This window comes from Talpa europaea (genome assembly GCF_964194135.1).
Source record: "Talpa europaea genome assembly, chromosome: 11".
Classification (NCBI taxonomy): Eukaryota; Metazoa; Chordata; class Mammalia; order Eulipotyphla; family Talpidae; genus Talpa; species Talpa europaea.
In genome coordinates, this window is record NC_140078.1 from 81011012 (window position 1) to 81031650 (window position 20639).

At 41.2% G+C, this 20639-nt stretch overlaps 2 protein-coding genes across 31 annotated transcripts in view; both read left to right on the forward strand.

Annotated features, from left to right (window-relative positions):
* The window catches only part of CLASP2 (cytoplasmic linker associated protein 2), a gene marked incomplete at both ends in the record, with an annotated part of 141077 nt that extends 135339 nt beyond the window's left edge, over positions 1 to 5738 (forward strand). For all 29 annotated transcript variants that reach the window (XM_084248203.1, XM_084248207.1, XM_084248183.1 and 26 more), the window contains 3 exons: positions 1495 to 1701; positions 3842 to 3958; positions 5652 to 5738. In XM_084248203.1, the coding sequence (XP_084104329.1) occupies positions 1495 to 1701; positions 3842 to 3958; positions 5652 to 5738 (411 nt within the window). The remainder of the gene's footprint in view (positions 1 to 1494; positions 1702 to 3841; positions 3959 to 5651) is intronic.
* Positions 5739 to 19072: 13334 nt separating this feature from the next.
* The window catches only part of UBP1 (upstream binding protein 1), a gene marked incomplete at both ends in the record, with an annotated part of 41891 nt that continues 40324 nt past the window's right edge, over positions 19073 to 20639 (forward strand). Inside the window, one exon of one of the 2 annotated variants that reach the window (XM_084247406.1) lies at positions 19073 to 19455. In XM_084247406.1, the coding sequence (XP_084103532.1) occupies positions 19343 to 19455 (113 nt within the window). The remainder of the gene's footprint in view (positions 19456 to 20639) is intronic. The other variant, XM_084247407.1, reaches the window with a different exon arrangement.

Below are 20639 nucleotides of genomic sequence, written 5' to 3' on the forward strand. Positions count from 1 at the left end.
ACAGGAAGAAAGACAGTAAGAAATGTTAGCCAGTATGTGAAGAAATTGAAACCCACATGTTTCAAAACATGTATCTTAACCTTATAAGAGAGTCATAACTTTTAAATCTACCCGACTCTTATTCAGTGTAGCATCTGTAGATAGATTTTAAAACTGTCTGATATTTGTACTTAAGTTATCAGCCTTCTGACACATATAAGGCCTATAGCACCCCTATCCTTACAAAAGATAAAATTGATATTCTTTATATTTATATATATATATATATATATATATATATATATATATATATATATGCAGGTTTATTAGGAAAAGGAGAAAGAAAAAGAGAGGCACCTACATAGTCATAGTCGGGCAGGAGAGCTGCCTCCGAAAGGGACAGGTTTGTTAAAAGAGACACCTGCATAGACACAGGTAGGCAGTCTTAGGATGAGAACTGCCAGAATTGGCATTCTTGAGGTATTACTACTGAAATTAGCTCTGGATCTTCTGAGTTCCAGTGTATTTTCTACTGTATCATTCTAAACACTTCTCACCAGTTGAGATCGTGAGACACTAAGTACCATCAAAAGCAATAATTTTTACATGGTTTTACTAGGTTATATATTATAAGAAAATAGACAGCCATTTCTTCTCTTCATTGTAAAACTAGTGTCTTACACTCCCCAAACCAGAGCAGGAGGAAAGAAAATCATTTTGAATAGAAGGTGAAATGCATATTAACTTAATAACATTTTCAAATATCACATTGAATTGTTATTTGTTTTGTCCTGTAATAATGTGATAAAAAGAATATAAGCACTCCTCCGTTTAAAATATTAATAATGAGGACCTTCCTTGTGGCACAGGGGTTAAAGTCTCAGCCCTATCAAGCTATCACCAGCCACTGTGGCATAGGCATGAGTTCGATCCACAGCCAGGAAGTGGCAGACCTCTCCTGTCTCACCTGCTGCTCCTCTCAGCAGTGTGTTTCAGTGGATCCACCTGTTCTGCTGCTACTCTGTCTCTGGTGAATCCTCTCACAACCCCCTACCCCCACTACTCTGCACCTCTGGCCTAGACCCCAGTTCTTGTATGCATAAATAAAATAAATCTTAAAAAAAATAAAATACTAATAATGAGTAGGCTGGCATGGTTGATGCAGAGAACTCCATTCACATTATGGTCTAGGTAAATAGTGCCTCCACTCCCCAACACTACTAGACCACAATATAATTTAAAAGTTATGTTTAGCCAACATTAAATGGAATACACACACACACACACAAAGAATGGTATAATAAAGCCCCATATATTCATCTTTTACCTTCAATAATTACTGACATTTTATCAATTCCATTTTATCTGTACCCCTACTTTCTTTGTTTACTATAGTGTTTTCAAAGCAAATTCCAGCTATCATGTACTATTATATATTTCAAGGAAGTTTGTATTTCCTGGGCACAGTATAATATTTTAAAAATTACTTCCCATTTTAATTTTCTCTTATTTTAGGTGGTGAGATCTGCTGAGGAAGCTGCATCAGTGTTGGCCACTTCCATCAGTCCAGAGCAGTGCATCAAAGTGCTTTGTCCTATCATCCAAACCGCAGATTACCCGATTAATCTGGCTGCAATCAAAATGCAAACAAAAGTGATAGAGAGAGTGTCCAAGGAAACCCTTAACCTGCTTCTGCCAGAGATTATGCCAGGCCTAATACAGGTAAACAACAAGGCTTGGAAGAATAAGCTATGAATCATTTGGGATTCAGTTATTTTAGAGCTTTTTCCAGGCCTCACTAATAGCATAAACAGGCCTTCCTGCTGTCTGGGCAAATGCTCTCTCTAACTAGCTGTGAGCTGTGTATTTGTGTGGAGAGGGGACGGGGAAAATATACATAACATAAAATTTACCATTTAGCCATTTTTAAGTGTGCAGTTAATTAGGTGGTATTAAATATACTTGCCATGCTGTACACCACTGCCACTCGTGGTTTCTAGAACATTTTTGTCATCCCAAATGAACTATACCTGTTAATTAAACTGTACCCATTAATTAAACTGTACCCATTAATTAATAATTTCCCATTCTCCATCCTCCTAGGACCTGGTAACCTCTCTTACTTTCTTCCTCTATTATACTTTCTAGGTCTCTCATGTAAGTGGAGTCATACAGTATTTGTCCTTTTGTGTATGGGTTATTTCCCTTAACATGTTTTTATGGTTTATTTATGTTGTAGCATGTATTACAATTTTGGTCCTTTTTATGGCTGAGTAATAGTTCATTTACGTATATACCAAAGTTTGTCCCTTTATCTGTTGATGGATATGAGTTTTTTCCTATTTTTTATTAATATAAATATCACAGTGAAGTTCCTTATAATAGTTACTTGTACTTATGTATATAGCTAGAAACAGAACTACTCGATATTACCAAATTTCTCTCCAAAATGGTTTTACTGGTGGGCTAGGGGCTAAGTCTCAACACTATCACCACGACAGCTTGCGTTCAATACCTAGCCAGGGAGCTAACCCACATATGGCACAGCCGACCTTTCCTGTCTCTCCTGCCTCTCCCCTTAGCAGCATATTTCAGTAAATCTGCCTGTTTTGCTCCCAACTGTCTCTGGTGAATCCTCTCAGCCCCTGCACCTCTCATTCCAGTTTGTCTATGCAAAAATTAATATAATCTTAAAAAAAAAAAGAATGTAGTATATCTTATAAAAAATGGTTTTACAATTACAGTCATAGATATGAGTTTTTGTGAACACACAAGCCCATTCATATAAACATTTCAACTAAAATGGAATATTTTATGATATGCTATGTTTAATCATAGATTGTGAACTTTCTGCATTCAGTAAATATCTCCTATTGTGTAATTTTAATGTAATTAAAATGTAATTTAATTTTAGCATATACTATATAATTTAATTATATAATTTATATACTACATAATTTTGTTACATTGTGTGTGTGTGTGTGTGTGTGTGTATTAAGACCCCTGATGAGGAATAATTAGTCATTTGTGCATTATCTTTGTAGCTCTTTTCTAAACCTAATGTTCCTCAGTAAACTGAGGACCTGGAAGAAAAGATCAATATCATTCTTCCTTCTGCTTTAGTACAAAGAATTGTGTGTGTGTGTGTGTGTGTGTGTGTATGCATGTATCTACCTATATATACATATGTATGTATAGAGTATGTTCATGTCATACATACAGGGGTTACTGAATAGACATTTATCACAAAATTTCAGTCAACAACAGACTGCATATCCAGTGGTGGCCCCAGTAGGCTACATTTAAGTGTGCAGTTGGCTATACCATTCAGGACACTCTATGACAGTCACACATGACAAAATCACCTGATGGCCCAAGTGCTACGTGACTACAAATGTTTGCTGAAGAAATAACTTAGACCAATGATAGGGATAGGATAGATGTTAAGCTTAATTCTGCCTAGGTTAGAGGAGAACATTGCCAGGTCAAAGATTCAGGTTTTATTCAACAGTGAGAAGTTACTGAGTTCTCTAAAGCCAAATGCTTTAGGAAGGTTAATCTGAAGACTTTTTGCAGGGTGGTGGACTGGCAAAACAGCCTCAGAGTCGAGATTTGCTACTATCCAGGCTAAATAAGAAAGACCCTCATAAGGAAAGCCAACAGTGGAGTGGAGGTGCCAAGGGTGAGATGAAAGGAGACGAGCATATCTCTGCTTGGAAAAGGGCGAAAAATTAACTTTCCGCAATAGAACTTTCTCGTTGTTACACTTGAGATCACATCTTTGAATTGCATCTTCTGTCTGTATTGGAAAGGTACTTTTTTCAGATCTCATAGGGGTGCTAACACAGACTTTTCTCCATAGGGTTACGATAATTCAGAGAGCAGTGTTCGGAAAGCTTGTGTCTTCTGTCTGGTGGCTGTTCATGCAGTAATTGGTGATGAACTAAAACCACATCTCAGTCAGCTCACTGGCAGTAAAGTAAGTCATGTTGCTTTGTTCTAAAGATGGTGGGCATAGTAATTTAGTTCTTTGTGTGCATGAAAGAATAAATTTGTTATTTGGCTTTTAATAAGTTAGACTGTGAGTATCCAAATTATTCATCCTAGCATTTACATTTTAGCTGTTTGTATTCTCTGGTCAGTAGACAGTAGTTTAGTAGAGTGGTTGGTAGGTTGCTATGAAAGAAATGCCTTCAGCTTCTGGTTATTCATTATAACCAGCTGACTTCTTTCCCACATCCAAACCCTTACCCATGACAGTTTAATTGGGAATAAACAGATTGTTGTTGTATATTCATGATATATTCGTGGATTACTTTAATATCTCCCCAAATATGGAATGCCTGAACATTTTTTTAAATTATTCTCTGTGAACTATGATAACCAAATACTTGTTCTCTTTCTACTCTTATGACCCAGATAAATCTACAGCTTTGATTTGGTATATGAAAATAAAATTGCTGGTTAGTCCTTAAGACTTAAATCAGTCTTGGCTTTTCTTATTTCTTTGATAACTGAAAACCTTGAAATTTGTTCTAAGGATAAATTATGCTTGTTGAATTATGACTTGTGAACCTGCGTGCAAGTGGTCCTCACCTTTTAAAGAGCATCCCAAAATTCTAATGATTGACAGTACTGTGTTCAAATTTACTTTAAAATAGCAAAAGGGCAGGATAGTGGAAAATAAATTCAGATACATACCTTGTGTCAAATACCTAAATTAGCTATAAATAGAGTAGTAATTCTTAACCTTTTCTGGATTACAGAACACTTACAGATTTAAGTAAACTTTCATTCCAAGAAAAAAATAAGTACATACAGAAAATTTTACACATAGTTACAAAGGATTCAGTGAGCCCCTCAACCTCAGGAATGCCAGGCTTAAAACTCTTGCAGCAAAGAACTAACGTTATTTGGGGGGGGGGGGGGACTTTCAACAACAAAGTTATCTCCAGTGGGGAAAAAAAATCCCAACTTTTGTTAATAACTCAACTTGGGTCATAATAAGTGAGTTGTCTATAGAAGAATTAAAAGCCATCACTTTATCAGGATATTAGGCAGCCAGTAATAACTTGCATACAAAGACAGTGACTAGATGGGGAAAAAATATTTGGAAATGACATTTGATGAAAAAGTAGAACACAACATTGTATATGCATTGATTAGACTTCATAGAAATAAGATCTCTGATAGTAAAAGCTGCAGAATGACATGACACGTTAGGGGGACAGTGGCATAATTGTCTAAGATCTTGGGTCCTGGGCCCAGGTGCTTAATTTCCTCCCCTGCTCACTTCTTACCTACCCCTTAGACAGTGACTTACACATTCTGTTTCTCAGATGCCTCATCTATATAAAATGTATATATGAGAAGAGATAATATAAAGTGGTTAGCATATTGTATACCACATAGTGCTCAATACTGGTCATCTCTTTACTTTAAGTCTTGTATGTTATCACTACACCATTGTTTGAAAAGGCATCCGGGAATCTAACTAAGACTTAACAATTTTTTTGGTAATTTTTAATTATGATCAGAAACAAGCAATATACAATTCCTTAGTATAAAACCTTACCTCTTAAAGTTCACATATGTGTATGTAATATTTAAAATGAGCATCTTGCTATCGTTTAGAGACACTCAAATGATATATGTTTGTCTTGAATCTGCAGATGAAGCTACTGAATCTTTATATCAAACGTGCACAAACAGGTTCTGGAGGAGCAGATCCCACTACTGATGTTTCTGGACAAAGTTAGTGAAGTTAATCAAAGTAAACCAGGTCTCTCAAAGAAAGGACAGACAGACCACCCTCATCAATGAAAAGAAAATTTCAAATACATCATTTGGAACTTACCATTGTTTCCCAGATTTAGTTTTTTGTTTTGTTTTGTTTTGTATTTTCTGTAACAGAGGGATATATCCTCAGTCTGCATGTAACTTTTATGATAGTTATTCCAAATTCAAGAAGAAGCAGTATTAACATCATTTGATCAATACAAAGTAATTTTTAATCTAATTCATCATTTCACATGTTTGTACTTCTTTGTCTTCCCATTAACCTTCGCCAGTGTTACGATTGTATAAATTTTTTTAAATGCTGGTTAAACAGGAATGCTTAAAGCTTTAAAAGTTTAACAGTCTAAAACTTTGTTTTGCTTTTATTCAAATGCAGAATATTTTTATTGCTATTTTGAGTTTTGTTCCGTATCATGTCCTATGCTAGAAATATTGAAATGATGTGAAACAAAGCAGGACTAATTTGAACTACAGCTGGACTCTGTTGATGTGATGGTGATACATGTCATTAGTTGCGACTTCTTTGGGGCGATCTGTAGTTTAAAACTAAGACCTCAAAGAGAAATGTTACAGAATCAGCCAGTTCTGTAAAACTGATACTGTTTGTTGGTTATTGACTTGCCATCTTTATTTAAAACCATGTCCCCTCTATGATCCCTTAAGAAAGCTGCACCAAATCATCTGCCTGTTTTTTTCTTGATGCTTTTTAAGATAGAAGGTTTCATTGCAGGGTTTTTTGGTTTGTTTATCTTTGTTGTGAATGATGCTTTTTTAATATTTATTAATATCAAATTCACTTATGAATAAACTTGATAATGGAAACAGACAAAAAAAAATCAAGTGCATGTGTGTCCTTGACCGTCTTCTGTTTCTCATTTAATAAACAAACTAATTATTGAGATATGGAAGTCAACCAGCACCTTTTTCTTTAAATGGTGGAACCTGGTTTCCTTTTACCATGAAATTGTCTTACTTGAAAATGTTGATCCTGATGAGAGAGAAGAGGGTGCCAAGGCTATTATCTTTGTATGATAGGCTCAAATTCTCTACCTCTTCAGGGCTAATACTTTTAACTGAGCTGCTGCCTATAGTGTCTTTTGGAAAACTACTTAAAAGGGTGATTTTCTGTTACTTTTTAACAATTTTTTTAATCACCTTTTGCTACACCTATTCTTTTCATGTGCAGCCAACTTTCATTAAGTAACCAGTTTTGGTGAAAGGCAAATTAGATAATTTGGAACCAGGATACTAATGATTTCTCATCTTGACTTTTTGTTTAATCCTAACATAAAGTGAATTTGACTGGAAAGGCAAATAGCTATTAGGAAGCAATTTGCTGTTGTTACAGAGTTATCTGTACTTTCTTTGTTTAATTGAAAAAAATGTAGAAATGTATGTAAAGAATTTAAGACAAGAGTATGGAATGGATGGTTTGTCATAGGCTTTACCTTCCTTTGTTTCTGTTCTAGCAGCAGGAAAATAGTTTCTCTATATCCGCTCCCCTTTACCTGTAACAATTTTGTTTTCTACTGTTAATTACATTGTGTATTTATAGTTCTATGCTTACTGTTGTGCATATACTGGCAATAAAACTGTACATAACATTACTTGAAAAGTTAACAATGTATATCACTTGTGTTTCTGTCTCACTGTGTGCCGGGTCATATAACTTTTTTTTAAAAAATCTTTAGGTATTCTCATGAATTTTCTATCTGAGGAGAAAAGAGCACAAGTGGCAACCACAATCAAATGTATATAGCTCTACATGCATGTATATAATATATGAAAGGCATTTTAAACATTGAGCTCATCTCAGTAATGTTTTATGTTCCATTACCTTTGGTATGTTTAATTATCATTTGATTCCACATATTGATTAAAATTTTCTTATGTTGTAAGGGCCTGCTTTAACTACTGTTGACAAATAAATAGCGTGCTTAAGCTGAATTAATAACTGTGCTTGAAAATTTAGATCAAGTACCTGGTATCTGAAAGTCAACACTCTAGAAAGGGATGGACTGAGTAAAAGAATAGTATAGTTTAATGTGACAAAGTGAAACTAATATATAAAAACATGAGAAAAATCATGTTTAAAGATTCTATAATTTCAGGGCCTCTCTGGTGGCGCTGGGTTGAGCACAGCACTGAGAAGTTGTCCGTAGCCTCTGCAGCATGGGTTTGATTCCCGGCAGGCCAGGGAGATAGCCACCATGGTGCAGCAGACTGCTCCTCATCAGTGTATTTCAGTAGATCTGCCTGTTCTGCTACCCTCTCTGTCTCTGGTGAATCCTCCCACCCTCCCATGCCTCTGGCTTGTAAACCAGCTCTTGTATAAGTAAATAAAAAATCTTTTAAAAAATTCTATAATTTCAGTTGATAAGACTATAAGAAATTATTAACTATTCAGGGGTCTCCCCGGTGGCGCAGCGGTTGAGCGCTGGGTTGCGAAGCTGCCTGTAGCCTTTGCAGCACTGGTTCGATCCCCAGCTGCTCCCCGGCCACTGGGGGAAGATCCCACATGGCATGCAGACCTCTACTGCCGCCCGCTGCTCCCCTCAGCAGTGGACTTCGGTCCTTCTGCCTGCTCTGCTCCCCGCTCTGGCACTGGTGAATTTTCTCACCCTCCAGCGCTTCTGACTGTACCCAGTGCTTGTATAAATAAATAAATAAATCTTTTTTTTTTAAATTATTAACTATTCAGATTGCTGTGTATGATAGACCCTTAATTTGTTCAGTCTAGAAACAGTTAGATGTTAGCTATTAAAGAATCATAACAAAAAGCTACTGTTTAAATTTTTTCTTCCCTCTTACCTCCTCCAAACTAATTATCAGTGTCATTCATTTACTGCACTGCCCAGAACTAATTAAAAGCTTGTAACTCCAGATTATAAGACAAGTTTCCTGTGAGTTTTCAAAATCTATAATAAACTTTTAACATTTTCAAGTAAATTTAACTTAAGGTTTCAAATTTGAAATAAATTTACTGTGTTCATATTTTAGTCTTATGAAGTAGGTCAGAATAGCTTCACCAAATTTTATCTTACCATAAAAGACTAGAATCTTACCAGACCAGATCTATTGTAAATTAATGTATGTCTTATAAATATTAATTAGAATATCATTTATAGTAAATACAAATAAGGATTTATATATTAATCTACATCGGAAGTTCTTTTTAATTTTGGACATCTTTGCTTTCTGTATTTTTTATTTTTTATTTTTTTTACATTTTAAAAGGACAGGTTCATTAGGAAAAGGAAAGAGAAGCAACAGCTTGCACAGGCACAGGTGGGCAGAAAGAACTGCTGCTGCTGGTTTGCAACAGGAAAAGGTTTATGAAAAGAAACACCTGCATAGTCAGAGGTGGGCAAGTGATTTGCCACTTCCTGTATTTAGTTCACTTTTAAAAAAATTTTATTTTATATATTTTTACATCATTTTTCATTTTTACACAATGTATGCATTTTCATCTTGGTTATATAGTCCCCATAAAATTCCTACCACCCTTGTTTTGATCCTACTCCCTTCACGCCCCCCCACCCCGTAGTATATCTCTGGTTTATAGTTACCTGTTAATTTTTATTTTGATTTTATTATAATTAGTCTTTTTCCTGATCCCTTTTTAGGTTTTCTAAGTTCCTGCTATGAGTGATCACAAAAATCTACAAATAGCTGACGAGACTCAACAAAAACAAAGTGAATAACCCAGACAAAAAATGGGCAGAAGAGCTATTTAGTTCATTTTATGGCAATTAATGGCACAGTTATATAGGTATGCAAAAGAAATTTCTAGAATTTAGCTTTAAAAAAATTGAAAGCGATCCATTTCTATTGGAGGATATTTGGAAAATAATGAAAGCCTGTAAAAGAAAAAGTTCTGTGTCACTATTCATTACTGTGGTAATGAATTTGATTTACTACTAAAAACTGTAAGGAAACATTAAATTTTGTTAACCAGAGAAAAACAACACTAGAATTGGTTAACATTTTGAATGCTTCTGTTCTCTTATGCATGTATTTAACAGTACATTTTGAATACATTAAATCCTTTCTTCTATAGGATGACTACTAGTGCCAGCAAGGTATTTCTTTATGTGTGTGCAGCATAACCCTAGGTTGTGGGTCTTCACTGAATATTCTTTCATTCTTTTTTTTTCATTGATGTAATAATGGTTTACAACACTAAAGGTTTCAGGTGTACAGATTCTCACCTCCACAGCTATATATATGATACTTCACCCACCACCCAACTCCAGTTGGGTGACCTCCACTTGCTCCACCCTCTCCTGTTTTGGTAACCTTCTGGTAACCACCATTCTGTTGTCAGAATCTAAGGATTTGTTTCTATTTGTTCATTTACTTTCTATTCTACAAATGAGTGAAATCTTACAGTGTTTTTGTCTTTCTGACTTTGATTTCGCAATATAATCCCCTCAATGTCCACCCATGTTGTTGCAAGTAGAATGATTTCATCTTTTTTTAATAAGCGAGCAGTGTTCCATATCTGTGTGTGTCTTACATTTTCATCCAGTTGTCCATCATCATCATCAGGTACTTGGGTTGTTTCCCTATTTTGGGAAAAAGACAGTGCGGTAAGTAGAGGTGTGCACATTATCTTTTTGAATTAGTGTTTTCATATTCTTCAAGTAATTACCCAGAAGTGAAATTGCTGCATCATGATAGTTCTATTTTTAATTTTTTGAGGACATTAAAGTGATCAAAATATAAAAATGGGGTTCTCCCTGGTGGCGCAGGGGTTAAGATGAAACCTATGAAGAAATCCGCAGCCACTGCAGCACAAGTTCGATTCCCGGCCGATCAGGGAGAAACCCACATGGTGGGACAGATCTCTCCTGTCTCGCCCGCTGCTCCCCTCAGCAGTGTACTTCGGTCCGTCTGCCTGTTCTATTCCCCACGCTGTCTCTGGTGAATCCTCTCACCCCCCTGTGCATCTCTGACCTGTACCCCAATTCTTGTATAAAAATAAATAAATGTTTAAAAAATATATAAAAATAATTAGAAATCTGTTCACCTGATTACTATGAATGACTATAAGTAAAGATGTTCAGATAGATATGTGATGATGTATATGATGCTGTAGTATGCATGTATGTATTTATGTGTGTGTATATACATACTACACACAGAGTATATATAAAAACAATAGGCAAATTGAAGCAACTCTTTAAAAAGTAGAGGTGTTGAGATTTGCTCTCACTTGCGCATGGGAATCGTGACCTTTCAGTCATTGCTTCCTCTCTTGTACTCACTCTTTGCTCACTTTATCCATAATACTAATTTCACTGATATCTTGTTTTTCTAAATTTGGCACATAGACTTGGACCCACTTTGTCGAAACTCTGCCTCCCTTAAGGTTTATCCATAGGTAGATCTACCACCCTCTCCCTCTTGTCATCACCCTTGCCTTCTGCTATTGCATCAACCATTGGCATGTGGCCCACAGATTTCCTCACCTTCCCACGAGAGGTATGATGGCAGAGTGGTTCAGAGAATGGGTTACCAGTGGAACTGCTTAAGTACAAAATCACTCTCTTTATCCCTTGCAAGTAACACAATCTCTCAAAGCTTTTATTCCTCATCTCAGAACAGCATAATCAATAGAATTTGTCACCTAAGATTGGTGTGGGGACTAGATGAAATAATGCCTCTTAGGCACAGCCTGATGCTCCACATATGGTACCTTTAGTGCTGTCGTCTTGGACAGCGGCAATAGCCTTCCAAAGGTAGTAGTGAAAGAATATCCGATGGAGAGAGCTTTGGTTGGTGTACCTGTTCATCCACTTTGTGGGGACAGAAATGGAGTCTGAGATTAGATTATATATTTTCTTCACTCATATTATGTAATAATTATGTGTAATATATTTTATACTATTAATACTGTGTATTTTATATAATGCACTTAATGTTATTTAGTGTTGAGTGATTCATAACTGTTGATAATCAATACACAAATGTAAATGTGTGTTAAATGTAATTCACTCATAGTACTCATACTCATGGGCAGTGGTGAACAGCCTGTCTCTCCCTGATGGGAAGATATGCTAGAAGATAGGCAGGGTTGTCAGGGTTGTTATATATATCTGTATATATCCTGTATATACAGATATGTCCTGTATGTAATGATTTTTGTCATGTCCCATTAACTTGGCCACAAAAAACTAAATGTCCTATATTCAGCTTTTTCTCAATACATTACAAAAATTCATCAGGTTAAGCCAGTTGAGTGTCTTGTATTTTTATTTGCTAAATATAGCAATCTAAAGATCAAAAACAAGCAGCTCTGGGGTAGAGACATATTAAATGACATGGGAGTGAGCACCGAAGATCTTTGTACAGTACATTAACACTCACCAGAGTTAAGCCATTTCAGAAAAGGCACCAAGAAACCAAGTCAACAAACTATCTCAGTCCATTGATGTCAGGCAACCTCTGTCATGAGCGACTTTAGTGCTGCCACAAAAACGACATGAACAAAAACCATGGAGGCAGAGATGGAGGCTGCACGTGGGCTGCCTGCAAGGACTCTCATTTATCAGGGCTGACCTCATTACCACAGCACTGAATATCCACCTGTGCCATGCAGAGATCAATGCTTAGCAACCAGCACAGCACTATTTTTTCAGGAGATCAACCAGTCCTTGATGGCAAATTGACTACATTGAGCCTTTCCGTCCTGGGAGGGCCAGAAGTTTGTACTCAAAGAAATAAGCACATATAATGGGGAATTTACCTTCCTTGCTGGCAGAGCCCTGGCCAGCACCACTATCCAGGGTTTACAGTTGATTCACAAGCACAGGATCCTAAATAACATCAAATAAGAGAACCCATTTGATAGCAAGTAAGTGTAAGGGAGGGTCTATGGTATGGGATAGCTGACTGTGGCATGTCACACCAGAACAGAATACACAACCTAAAAACATAGGGCCAGAGACAACATGAAAGTTACCGCCAATCAATTTTCTTTGAATTTGACATGTCTTTGTTGGAAGTTAGTTTCAAGAAAGTATTAATGTGGGGCCTCCCCAGTGGCACAGTGGTTGAGCGCTGGGTTGCGAAGCTGCCCGCAGCCTCTGCAGCGCCAATTTGATCCCTGGCCACCAGGCGAGGGTCCCACATGGCGCGCAGACCTCTCCTGCCGCCCGCTGCTCCCCTCAGCAGTGTACTTCCTTCCTTCTGCCTGTTCTGTTCCCCGCTCTGGCTCTGGTGAATTCTCTCACCCTCCCGCGATTCTGACTGTACCCAGTGCTTGTATAAATAAATAAATAAATAAATAAATAGATAAATAAATAAATAAATAAATAAATCTTTTTAAAAAAAGAAAGTATTAATGTGTATACATACCTTATCAGTAATTGTATTACTCAGTATTTCTGGGAAATATTATGTCATCACCCAGGTTTAACTTGCCAAGTTATTAAATGGCTACACTGTTACTGAAAACTTGCTAACCTTGTCTAACAGAATTCCCCTTTAAGAATGTTTGAGAAGCCAGAGTTCTTTTTTTCTGATTTCCTTGCTATGAAATGTGGGGGAAAATTTTTTTGACAAGTGCTCATAATCTAGTTTGTCTGAGGTTGTCCTTTAATGTCTGTGCTGAGCCCCACAGTTCTGGGACACTTAAGTACTGAGATTCTATTCTGCTATCCTTATGAAAGTCTCTTTCCAAGAAATTACCTCCACTCTAAAGAGATGTGTGGAAAATACCAGCACAGAATCACTCCTTGTGAAACCCTGAGTTGAGAACAGTCAATCCTTGCTTGAAGATCCAACTGTGCAGGAGCTGAAGCTTCCATGGATTACTGAGAAACTGCAGCTTACACTTTGCTTTCTAGAAACACAATAGCTGTGTAAACTTTCGTTTGTTTTGTTTTTTGTTTTTTTTTAAAGATTTATTTATTTATACAAGCAGTGGGTACAGCCAGAAGTGCAGGAGGGTGAGAGAATTCACCAGAGCCAGAGCAGGGAGCAAAGCAGACAGAAGGACCGAAGTACACTGCTGAGAGGAGCAGCAGGCGGCAGGAGAGGTCTGCACGCCATGTGGGACCCTCCTCCAGTGGCCCGGGAGCAGCCGAGGATCGAACCTGTGCCACAGAGGCCGCGGGCAGCTTCGCAACCCAGCGCTCACCACTGCGCCACCAGGGAGGCCCTCATTTGTTTTTTAATGAAGTACAACAAAAAATAGTTGAGGATTCTTTAATACTAAAAATGTAACCCACTATGTCAATATTATCAACCATGCTCTGCCACACATTTATCTAAAGACATCTGCTTACTGTTCACCAGTTTTAACCACCACAACCTCATCACTGTTGTAAAACAATGTAGACTTGTTGATTGATAAAGTGCAGACTAAACAGGGAGTTGAGTTGATACAGCTCTAGGAAAAGTCAACATGTACTATTGTCCCTGCCAAATGAAGACAAACTGTTTCTGGAATTTGATTACTGGGACAAAGGAAAAAGCATCTGCCAGATCAGTAAAATTACAACTACAGGCTGTATTGATTTGCTCCAGTAAAGAACCATCTGAAATAGTAGCTGAATTTAACCTGGTGACACCAGTGTCAGACTTCTGGCCTCTAGAACTTAACAGAATATACTTGTATGAACCAAAAGACATGAAGTGGGAGCCAGGCTACCTTCAATTATGAATACAATTTTTTTAAAACAGTAAGAAAAACATAGCAGAGAGAAATATTATAAGTTGTAAATTATATAATAATTATAATATAAAATGATACAGTTAAAATTAAAATCTCCATACATGTCATATCAATTTATGTAAATGACCTAAGAAACTTACTAAAAGGAAAAAGAATATATGCAGATTGCTTCACACACAACTGCCTATGATTGACAAAAAAGAAAAAATAAAGGGCTAAAAATTAAAACAACAGGCAGAGGTAGTCAAGAAAATGCAGACTAAAGGAAAATTGGGATTCTGATCCTAAAGTGACATAACTTTTGCACAAGATTACTTTAAAACCTTACTTATAATAGCAAAATATAGAAAGTAACTGATATGGGCCTCCCTGGTGGCGCAAGGTGTTAACCACAGCAATGTGAAGCTATCCGTAGCCTCTGCAGCATGAGTTAGATCCTGGCTGGCCAGGGAGCTACCCACATGGTGCAGCAGACCTCTCCTGTCTCACCCACTGCTCCCCTCCTCAGTGTGTTTCAGTCAGTCTACCTATTCTGCTCCCCACTCTGTCTCTGGTGAATCCTCTCACCCTCCCACACCTCTGGCTTGTACCCCAGTTCTGGTATGCATACATAAATAAGTCTTTAAAAAAAAAAAAAAGAAAATAGCTGACATGCCTAACCATAGGAGACTAAAACCTGTGTAATAATCATGGCAGGGAGTTCCAGGCAACAGCAAAATTTGGGGGCAATCTCTATGAACTGATGTGAGGTGACTTCCAGAACATACTGTTAAATAGGAAAAAAAAGCAAAGTGAAAAAGAATTATATGGTATGCTGCCTTTTCTGTAAGGGAAAAAAAAAGTGAAATAAGAGTCTATATACATATTAACTTATTTATGTAAAAAGTGAATGGGAATGAGGGGAGAAGCTAGAGGTGGAGGAAGACTTCTCTAAATACATTTGTTCTATATCGATTTGGCTCTTCAGGTATATGAACAGTTTAAAATTTCAAAGAATAAAATTTAAGTTAGCAGACTCCAAAATTAAATATACACAGAATCAGATAAACCTAGCTACATATCCAAGATAATATAATTACACATACAGTTAACACAAGCAACTTTAACACAACACTTTAACTAGCAAATGAAACAAAACTGCAAAATAGTGTTCATATTTATTTGGTTTATCAAATAACAATTTATCAATTGTTGATAGTGCCATTATTTATTTATTTATTAAAATATTTATTTATTTATTTATACAAGTACTGGGTACAGTCAGAAGCATGGGAGGGTGAGAGGATTCACCAGAGCCAGAGCGGGGAGCAGAACAGGCAGACTGACGAAATACACTGCTGAGGGGAGCAGCAGGTGCGGCAGGAGAGGTCTGCGCGCCATGTGGGACCCTCGCCAGCAGGCCAGGGATAGAACCGGCACTGCAGAGGCTGCGGGCAGCTTCGCAGACCAGCGCTCAACCACTGTGGATAGTGGCATTTTTTAAATTACAGTATTACAGGATAGGACAAATGATAAAATATATAGATTTGGAGGAGACAGGCTTTTTAAAAAATTTAATATTGCATATTGTTTCAGGTGTGCCATCATTACAAATCAACATGTGTATATTCTACATTAAGTTCACTAAAAACCCAGGTCGGTCCTTCACATACAATTGACCCCTTTAACCTAATTTACCCGACTTCCCATTTTCCTCCTCCCTTCTGACAACCACTAAATGTTCTTATAGTCTAAAAGTTTATTTTTGTTTTATTCATTTCATTTGTTTGTTTGGCTTTTCTATGTACCACATGTGAATGAAATCATAGGATGTTTGTCTTTCACAGTCTGACATTTCACTAACAATGGTACATCCATACAATGAAATATTATTCAGCAAGAAAAATGAGTTCTCAATACAGAAAAAGACATAGAGGAACCTTAAATATATATATAAATATATATAAATATATATATAAGTAAGTGAAAGGAGTCATTTTAAAAGTAGCAATATGCTGTAAGTTTCCATTTCTATAACATTGTGGAAAATTCAAAACTATAGAGATAGCAAAAAGATTGGTGTTTGGGGGGGAGGAGAGAGGGATGAATTGGTGGAGCAGAGGCATTTTTATGTCAGTGAAGCTATTCTCTGTAATACTGTAATTGTGGATACATGAAATTATGCATCTGCCAAAATCCACAGAATTGTAAAACAAGACAGCTCTTCCTAGGGAAAGGAACCACTTAAAGAATTACACCCAAGGACTGTATCCGAGAAACCACATCTGCTGGAGGCCCCCACAATATGGTGGACTTCAATGCTTTAAAGGAATGAGACTCTGGAGAGCAGGTAAATGTATTTTATATGTGGAAAAATGTGAAACATTAGTGGCCAGAGAGTGAATTTTGGAAGTTTTAAATCATGACCCCAAATTACTTAATTTTTCCTCGATCAAAATGATTCTGTTACTACTTAACTAATAGAATACACAACAAAGATTATGTTAGGTTCTGGTTCCAGGCCTTAAGTGTTAAAGAACACACATATATTCGATACTTACTAAAGATGGCAAGGCAGGCTTTAGCCAGGATCATACAGGAGGTAGGAGCCACTGCAGTGGGATTGTGCAAAGTGAGAGAGATGGATTCAACTCTGAATACAGCCTGGGTGAGTAGGAATTTAGCCACAAAAGGAGCAGAGAGTTAGATGTTAGTGGATCGAAAATTACTAAGAGGAAGCAGCAAGAGTAAGAGGGATTCTGGCTAAACCTACCTGGACAGAATTTCTGTTGAAAGCAGGGGAGGGTGATCTGACATCACCGGGGGAAGGCTGAGGCTTGGGAACCTATCAGACATGAAGAAGAGGGTTAACACTAAGGTCCCAGCAGCAGGTTGTGCTGGGGAGCCTGACTAGTTTGTTCAAAGCAAAGAACCTTTGTCTTAAGAAACCAGCGGTTTCTATTTCCTGTTTTGGGGGACGCCTGCTTTCAAAACCCGCTGCCACGCTGTGCAAATCAAGACCACACAGAAAGGCCATGTGTAGACATTGCAGCAGCCTCAGCTCAGGTGCGAGACGAGTCAGCAACAAACATGCGCAAGGGAAGTCCTTGAGATGACTTTAGTCCCAGTTCCCATGACTGCACCACACGAGAGACCCTAAGTGAGAATCGCCTGGGGTGATAAGCTCGCTAATTAGTTCACTAGCTAAGCCTAGTGAGCTCCCAGAGCCACGAGCGGTAACAACACGAATGGCCGCCGAAAGTGCGACTGCACCCCAACTTTATTAGCGCGGGAGGGTGAGCGAATTCACCAGAGCCAGAGCGGGGAGCAGAGCAGGCAGAAGGACCGAAGTCCACTGCTGAGGGGAGCAGCGGGCGGCAGGAGAGGTCTGCGCACCATGTGGGACCCTCCTCCGGTGGCCGGGGGAGCAGCCGGGGATCGAACCAGCGCTGCGGAGGCTGCGGGCAGCTTTACAACCCAGCGCTCAACCGCTGCGCCACCGGGGAGGCCCTGCACCCCAACTTTAACTCTCCATACAGCTTCAGGCAATCGGCAATTCGGGCGAGACTCCTGAGCCCTTTCTGGGGAGACTCCCGAGCTCTTTCTGGGGAGACTCCCGAGCCCTTTCTGGGGAGACTCCTGAGCCCTTTCTGGGGAGACTCCCGAGCCCTTTCTGGGGAGACTCCCGAGCCCTTTCTGGGGAGACTCCTGAGCCCTTTCTGGGGAGACTCCTAAGCCCTTTCTGGGGAGACTCTCATTGGCTCACGCCAGTCGGGATCTGCTGCTCAATGGGCGTTTCTGTCCCCAGAAAGGGCGCGAGCCTATTGGCCGAAACGCGCACCCGTCCTCACCTCCGTAGTGTGGGTAAAAACTGGAGACGACCCGAGGAGCCAGCGCCCCCGGAAGTGACGTTTGGAGCCGCTTCCTCGAGTGCGGCCCAATGAATTCTCTCCTGGGCCGCAAATTCAGCCCTTGAGTCCGCCCGAGAGGAAAAGCGCTGTGATTGGTTGTTGAGTCCGGGGGCAGAGGGCTTCACGGGAGCCAGGCCCGAGCTGTCGTCACTAGTGTGGGCCGGCCCGTCTGTCAGCCCGCCCCCCGGGTGGGCGGGGCCTCTCCCCCCCACCCCTCGGCGCCGCCTCTTCCTGGGCGCGCGCGCGGGGCGTCTCCGGGCCGCAGGGGCTGGGACCCAGGCGCGTGGGCGGGGCCGCCCCGCCAGACCCGGACGGCTTCTCGGCCGCCCAGCGCCGCAGCGCCCGGGAGCGCAGGGCCGCGCGGGGCGGGCCGGGCGGGGGGCGAGCGCGGGGGCGGGGCTAGGGCGGGGCCGGCGGAGGCGGAAGCGGCGAGCGCGCTCCGGCCGGAGCCAGATAGAAGCAGCGTCCGGGCCCGCGGAGCGGCGTCGGCGGGGTTGGCCGGGGCGGCGGGGCGTTAGCGCCGGGGCGGGCGGGCCGAGGGCCGGGGGTCGAGGCCGGGGAGCGGGTGACGGGCGGGCTCGACCCCGCGCGGTCGTCGGGGCGGGCTGAGCTCCCGCCCCCGCGCAGTCCCGGGGAGGATGCGGCCGGGGGCCCCGGGGCGGGGCGGGCGGCGGCGGCGGCGGCAGCGCTAGCGGCGCGGAGGGTGGGCGGCGGCGGCGGCATGAGGCGCGGGGCCGGCGCCGGCGGGAGGGACGTGCTGCCGGCGGCCCGGCCGCTCCCGCTGCAGCTGCTCGCCGGGCTCGCCGTGCCCTGCCCGCGGGGCCCCGGCCGCTCCCGTCCCGGCCGTCGCCCGGGCCGCCGCTGGTGACTACTCGCCGCGCCGCCGGAGGCTTCACCCGCGCCCTCCCCCAGGACGCGCCCGCGGAGCGCCGGCCCCTGCGCCCCGCTCGCGGAGGCCGCGCTGCGCGCCGGGCGGCGGCGAGGCCGGAAGATGGCCTGGGTGCTCAAGATGGACGAGGTGATCGAGTCCGGGCTGGTGCACGACTTCGACGCCAGCCTCTCGGGCATCGGGCAGGAGCTGGGCGCCGGCGCCTACAGCATGAGGTACGGGGCGCCCGGGCGGCGGGCGGGCGGGGGGGCGGCCCCGGGCCCTGGGGCGCGACGTGCGGGACCCTGGGCCTCTGCCAGGCGCGGCTGCGCCCGGCGGTGCCCTGGCCGCGGGGTCGGGGCCCTGCCGCGTGGCGCCCGGGGCCTGGGCGCCCGCAGAGCCCCTCAGGGCGCTGCCCGCCGTGGGGGCCGGCGGGCGAGCGCGGCCCGGCTGCCCGCGGCCCGGGACGAGCTCCGGCGGGCTTTATTTTCGCACGCCCGGCTGGTGGGGTAGCTTGAGTTGATGGGGGAAGGGGCTGCCTTTCCTTGCAGGAGATTTACATGCCACTTTCCTGCTGGAATACACCGCAGAAAATGGCAGGACTTGGGCTGGGAAAATATTCTCCAGGGTTTTGATACCAGTTTGAAGTCTGTTGTCCTACTAAAATGTAGGACTTTTGCAGGTTGCAATTTTTAAGCACTGGATATTGCAGTAGTAATTAATATCTTAGGTGAAAGCCGCACGGGGTGGGGTGGGGGGGAAGCATGTTAACTTAGTTGTGCTTTTTGATTATCTCAAAGTGAAATTTTTCATTTGGGGAACTCCCCTCGCAGGCTGTTACCTTTTGAAGACGGTTTTAGAATGCAGTAATGGCACCACAAACAATAGTTTGTTCAGTCTCTGCTGACTGTACCGGCAGCCTTCATTTTGTTAATTTTGAGAGGTTGAAACAACTGAGCTTACTTAGTCTCTGGTCCTTATTGTGAAGAATACTGTTTTTAAACAATCAGTTTGGCACACTTTATCTTTTAGCATATTTGTTGAAATACAGCTTATGTCCTTTAAGTTCACTCAATTAGTGTAAAAATTTGATGATTTGGCAGCTTTTCGTTAATGCGAGTTGAGATTTTTCCAAAATATGTTCTTTAAAGTAATGCTGATGTCTTTGAAGTGCTTTCCAGTTTTCCAGTAGCTTTCATTCATCTCACTGCAGCTGGGGGTGGGAGGTGCCAGATGCAGGGTGCCAGACAGGGAGCTTAAATGTCCTGGAAAAGACATGGGTCAGAGCAGGCCTGAAATGGTAGGGAGAGCTGCTCTCTGAAATAATATAGCATTTAAACAATAATAATAATAATAATAATAATAAATAATAATAATACAGTGGGAATTGAAGAACTCTGAGAAAGGGATGTTTGAGTTT